General features: G+C 41.5%; 1 protein-coding gene across 1 annotated transcript in view; it reads right to left on the reverse strand.

Annotated features, from left to right (window-relative positions):
• The window catches only part of kif6 (kinesin family member 6), a 176,842-nt gene extending 170,870 nt beyond the window's left edge, over positions 1-5,972 (reverse strand). The window contains exon 1 of the mRNA XM_071381208.1: positions 5,749-5,972. Within this exon, the coding sequence (XP_071237309.1) occupies positions 5,749-5,847 (99 nt within the window). The 5' untranslated portion in view covers positions 5,848-5,972. The remainder of the gene's footprint in view (positions 1-5,748) is intronic.
• Positions 5,973-6,619: the final 647 nt, after the last annotated feature.

Consider the following 6,619-nt stretch of genomic DNA (forward strand, 5'->3'; position numbering starts at 1 on the left):
AAGGCCTGATTGGTGGAGTGCCGCAGAGATGGTTGTCCTTCTGGAAAGTTCTCCCATCTCCACAGGGGAATTCTGGAGCTCCGTCAGAGTGACCATTGGGTTCTTGGTCACCTCCCTGACCAAGGCCCTTCTCCCCCGATTGTTCAGTTTGGCCGGGCGGCCAGCTCTAGGAAGTTTTGGTGGTTCCAAACTTCTTCCATTTAAGAATGATGGAGGGCACTGTGTTCTTGGGGACCTTCAATTCTGCAAAATGTTTTGGTATCCTTCCCCAGATCTGTGCCTTGACATAATCCTGTCTCTGAGCTCTATAGACAATTCCTTCGACCTCATGGTATGGTTTTTGCTATGACATGCACTGTCAACTGTGGGACCTTATACAGACAGTTGTGTGCCTTTCTAAATCATGTCCAATCAAATTAATTTACCACAGGTAGAAACATCTCAAGGATGATCAATGGAAACAGGATGCACCTGAGCTCAATTTCGAGTCTCATAGCAATGGTCTGAATACTTATGTAAATAAGGTATATCGGTCTTCTATTTTTTTTATACATTTGGTAACATTTCTAAAAAACTGTTTTTGATTTGGGGTATTGTGTGTAGATCGTTTTATTTAATCCATTTTAGAATAAGGCTGTAACGTAACAAATATGGAAAAAGTCAAGGGGTCTGAATACTTTCCGAAGGCACTGTATGTCACCTTCTGTCATAAACATGTTTTCCCATCTCAAGGGGTTAAAAGGGGACAATTAAAGTGAAAGGGTTGACACCTTATTCTTAAAATCAGCCATAACTCCTAGTGACAGGGCGAATGGAAGCTTGTTGTGTGGAACATGGAAAGGTAATTGAATGCGAGCTTTAACAAAATACCAAAATTTAACTTGTTATCCATTTCTAGCCTATCTAGGCCTATGTTATGCTTGACGCGCTCAGTTTTCCACCACAAAAACACCAGAAAATAGCCAGAGTAGAACCAGCTCACCTGCTTTTATGATTTGACTACAGATGTTCAATGTTTCTTTTGAAAATAATTGTATAGATTTACCAAATTAAAACCAGATGTCAGTTCTCATTACAGGCTTGCCCTTTTTACCTGAGGGACAAATGTAAATTAATCAGTAATCAACAAAATAGGCCTAGCTAACTAGTCCATTACAATGATGGTGAAAATGTAGGGTTAAGTGGGTTAAAATCTTCCTAGAATTTGGACACGAATGTGGGACATGCCAGAATTGGGATGTAAAGAGAAAACAAATAGGCCTAGCTAACTTATTGGAATGAAAACACACTTCTAAGTATTTTATCAAAATATACACACACACAATGTCTAAAGGACATAAAAGACACTCTCGTGATTAGGGGAGAACACTGATGGGGAAGACCATTGAATACTCAAATCCAGGGCAAGGTTTGTTGTGTGGTTGTGGTTTGATGGCCTACTCAATGCGCAGCGCACAATACCGTGGGTGGTTGCAATAATAGGCTAAATGGTACTAGCTACAGGCCTAGGTCTACAGTCTCTAGACTTTTCGAGAGATTAGCCTAACCCTGAGCTGAATGCCTACCTTTTAGGCTACACCCATACCGTACTATACTATAGAACAGGACAGTGTGGTCATAGCTAAAAAGGGGGCAGAATTGTTGTATGAGACAAGGGCTGCATTCCAAACACTTAACAGACACACCCTCTCCCCTCAAACTAAGTGGACACTTCTGATGACCTATCATGACAGACATCTAATGAGTTTACACTTGCAGGGCAAAGGCCGAGGGAGGAAGGAAGGAATTCATTTTAAAATGGACCACCCTTGCCCGGAAATTCGTCACTCGTTCGTGACAATAGTATTTTCAGCCACCGGTAGCTTGTGGGTGCTTTATATGCGCTACAGTCAATTATGATTGCATGTCTACTTATATTAACTATATCATTATTAATAGACGCCTACTGTATGATAGCTAGCAAATTAATTGCCCAACTAACATTCGCCTGCCTAGCTACTTCTGAAGAAGGAAAATGTTTTATTTCTACAATTTCCAAAAGCTAGCGAAACAAAAACGTCATTACTTTTACGAGACGTGTTTGTGCATTAGTAGCACAATTTCGAACTTATTTACATTTGTTTTTACTGACACTTGTATGTTGACTCCATATTGACGTTTTAAGTTTTGCCGGACTTTACTTAGCGGATGTACAATCATCGTGAATTGAATTATGGGGCGTTTCAGGCCCCGAAGTGAACATAACTGTACACTGGCAAACTCCATTTAAAAAATGAGGGCTAAGGGGCTTACGTTGCTTGGCTAATCTTTTGAACCAACTAAAAATATGGCTGGGGAGATTCCCCCGGGCCCAAGGCGAGGGTAAGTGGACGAGGGTGCGTCTTTTATGAGTTTGAAAGGCAGCCAAGGAATCATCATGAAATAAGGCCAGGAGGGTTGGACATTAAATAATAATGGGAGAAATGTAGCTATAAAGTTAAACACTTGTCAATCACAAATGATTGACAACAACAAGCATTCCAGGTAGCCATGTGGCTAGGCCTACTACTATCGAGCTCTAGGGTTGCGGTCCAAACACTTAACACTTAACAAACACTATTAGTGATGGGTCATTCGCGAACGAGACGGCTCTAAGAACCGGCTCTTGTAGGTGAACGTTGGGAGCCGGCTCGCATATCAGAAGAGCTGAATCTATTTATGAAAAAATTAAGATATCAAAACATTTAAATGATTCAAAAAATTAAATAATTCAAAGAACAGAAAAATCAATGAAATAATATAGGCCTAAATGCTCAAGCGCACACACATTCGTTCTGACTGTCTGCTCAGACTAACAGCCTCACCTGTGGTTCCTGTCAATCAGACACGATGTGTCAACCAATGAACCAAAGATGCGTGAGGGAGGGCCGAGCCAACTCACTCACAGTAACACACTTAGCAGTCGAGGAGAGAGAGGAAGGACAGCTGTGAAAACAACAGCTGGAAAATGAGTCGGAAGCATAGTAGCATTTGGATGCATTTTAATAAGTAGACAATGTTAGAGCACAGTGTAGAATTTTCCAAAACAAAATCTCATATGAAGCCGGTTCTACGCACAACCTACACCGGCATATGAGAACTGTGCACACAACTGTGAAGCTAGCTGTAGCGGAGCTTTGAGAAACTAGTGGCCTGCTAGTGATCGTGGTGGAGTCAGCACCTCCACACGTGGAGATGTAGGCCTACTTGACTGAGTGGATACTCCGCGACCCACAGCAACGCAGTCTTCTATGGACCAGTTTATGCCAAAGTCCATGTCTGTAGTAAAACAAGGCCATGTCTTCTGGACTGCTTTGAGTTCCGCGACAGACACACCTCATAGAACTTGGCAGAGGAACTGTTGAGAGTGGCCAGGGAATGGCAAGTAGGTTGAAAAGTGGTCTGTTGTGTTAGCAACAATGCAGCGATCATAACCAAAGCCATGAAAATTTTCAAATGGACCCATCATCCATGTCTTTCCCACACAATCAACCTGATTGTAAGAGATGCTCTGAAGGGGATGAAGCCCACTGTGGATAAAGTTAAAGCAACTGTGGAATACTTCCACAGGAGCACAGTAGGTGCTGAAAAACTAAAAAGTCTACACAATGCCAGATGGGGATGCCTGAGCTGAGGACTAAACAAGACTGCACTACAAGGTGGAATTCAACATTTTATATGTTGAAGCGGTTTCTTGAGTCAAAGGATGCCATCATCTCTACCCTGGCCATTGTCAATGCACCTGTTGATGCTCTGACCCAAGAGGAATGGGAGGTGGTGGAGGAGGTGTGCAGAGTCCTGGAACCCTTTGAGCTGTGGAGGTCACTGTGGAGATCAGTGGAGAGTAGTAAGCAGTTACTACTACATCATTATTTAATCCAGTATTATATATGTATATGAGCAGTAGATGAGAATGTAGTATCAGTAGACAAAACATGAACCTGAACTAATAAGTTACTGTTCTCTCTTTCAGCTATGTGACAGCCTCAAAAAATGATACTGTTGTGTAAGGGTCTGCAGCGAATCACAGCCAGCCACCAGAGAGAAGCAGATGTAACCACAGGACATGTGACAGAGTTGATGGACACCCTATGTTCATCAATGGACAGAAAGTTCCACAGAATGGAATATAATCACATGCTATCAGAAACCGCTGCACTTGACCACAGGTTTAAGAAGTTAGCCTTCAGTGATGCCAGAGCGATTGATGAGGCTCTTCAAAGAATAACCTCAGCAGCAGGGAGGGACAGCCCCAGCAGTCAGCTGGCTCAGGCACTAGGGCAACAGGAAGAAGAGGGAGCAGATGGAGCAGAAGCACCAGCAGTAGTGCCACAAACGTCTACTGTTTGGATGCTGTTTGACGAGACGCAGCACTGGGGCCGCAGCACGACGGAATCCCTCAGCAGATGCCATAATGGAGGTCTGATCCTATTTGGAGGAGCCCCTGAGCTGGTGGAAGAACAAGGCCTTACTAAAGTCATGAAAGGAAGACTGCATAGTGGCCACATCCGTTCCCTCTGAGAGGGTCTTCTCGAAAAAACAGGACAAATAATTACTGAGAGAAGAAACTGCATCAGCCCCTCGAAAGTGAGGCAGCTTGTATTTCTGAATGCAAATCTCTCATAAAAGCTAAATATGGTCAGCATTGCTGTGTGCTGCTGGTTATCACATGGCAATAAAGAAGAGAGAAAAGAGAGGCCAGTTTAATGTTTTAAGTGGGATGCTGCAGTTTTGCACATTGTTATTTATTTTTCTTTGATATGGTGCAATATTCTATTATTATGTTGTTCAGATTGTATTCGTTTTGAATGGTTGGATTTATATGCATTTTGTTTATATACATTACAAAGTTATACTTTAAATGCAAATGTTTAATAGCATTATTTTTCATAACAAACCAATGCATTGTTAAATACATTGTGGTTAAGGTAGAGTATGATTTCATTTAATATTTTAATTAGAATTGTTTTAAGACCAATCATAGTCAAACTATCGGAAACTGTTTGACTTGAAAAAATACAAAGCCTATTTTTTTAAAGAGCCGTTTGGGAGCCAAAAGAGCCGGCTCTTTTTGGTGAGCTGAGTTGAACGAGCCGGGTCACTGAAAAGAGCAGGAATTCCCATCACTCCACCCTCAGCCCTCAAATTAACTGGACACTTCTGATGACGTTTCATGATGTCTGGCGTGTATACACACTTCTGTTCCCACATGTACTTCCTGTATTGATTTGTTGTTAATATAAATAATGAAATAAAAACACTTGCAGGGCAAGCGGCGAGGGGGAAGGAATTATTTTTTAAATGGACCACCCTTGGCCGGAAATTCGTCACTTGATGATTGTGTTTTCAGTCACCGGTAGCTTGTGATTTCTTTATGTGCGCTACAGTCAATTATGAGTGCATGTCTACTAATATTAAATATATAATTATTAATATTCGCCTACTGTACGATAGCTAGCAAATTAATTAGCTAACTAACGTTAGCCTGCCTTTATTCATGTTAGTCGAAGTTGAGCAGAAACAGGCAATTCTGACTGGTAACCTGTTTGCTAGCTAAGTACGTTAGCTGGCTTGGCTAATTAACCATGTGGATACCGCAGAGGGATAAAGAAAGCTGACCTATGCATAGTCAATTACTGTTAAACTCAACTCCACGATGTAACGCGTTACTTCACAAATTAGCCTATGCTGTGACCCAAATTAACCTTGCACAAAATAAAATGCACTTACCGAGGTCGTTTTCTTTGTGGGTTTTACGCGGGCAAAGATCTGGATGCACTGTTTTACCATTTTCTCTTCAACTGGGATCTGGGAATCATATGTATTCATGCAAACGTATTCACATTTGGATAACGTCTGGGTAAACAAACTTTTATGATGACTGCTCCACTCTAGTCAAGCCTTTTGGATTTGTTGTAGCAGTTGTTGCCAGGTGAGGAGTCACGTGATGTTGAGGGGCAATACACAGGGAATGTGATTGGTCATCTGTATCTTCTTCAATGGGGTTTAACGGCGGATGGTATCCAATGTTAATGGTGCATTACCGCCTCCAGCTGGACGGGGTATTAAATGTGAAAATAAAAACCATTTCTGTATTGGGGGAAAACGACATCATACAAAATTTGACAAATCAACTAACAAAAAACATCCCACATCTTCAATACAGTCCATTCCAAAATAGAGCCCTACACAGGCTCAGGCTCCTGTGATGGCAGACCATTCGACTGAAATCACGAAGACGCCAAAAATGTACAGCTGCGTTCACAATAATTACAATTTTCTTATACTTCTCCGTTTGTACTGTACAGTTTATGACCATTGCAATAAATAATACAAAGTCCACCTTTTTAACATGTAGCATTTCACTATCCCTTGGTTGATGAGAAACCTTCACTGGTCGTGGTGGCTCTCCTACCATTACTTCCATAAGATACTCTTCCCTTCTGCACACACTTGACACATGACCAAATATTTTACATTTATGACACTGAAGGGGCTTGTGCACAAAAGCTCTTACAAGGTATCTCATCAATCCTAACTTTATAATAATTTAAAGAGAATACAACAAATAAAAAAAACAAGCACATTCCTCAGCAGAGGT

The sequence above is a fragment of the Salvelinus alpinus genome, chromosome 33 (genome assembly GCF_045679555.1).
Source record: "Salvelinus alpinus chromosome 33, SLU_Salpinus.1, whole genome shotgun sequence".
NCBI classification, from domain to species: Eukaryota; Metazoa; Chordata; class Actinopteri; order Salmoniformes; family Salmonidae; genus Salvelinus; species Salvelinus alpinus.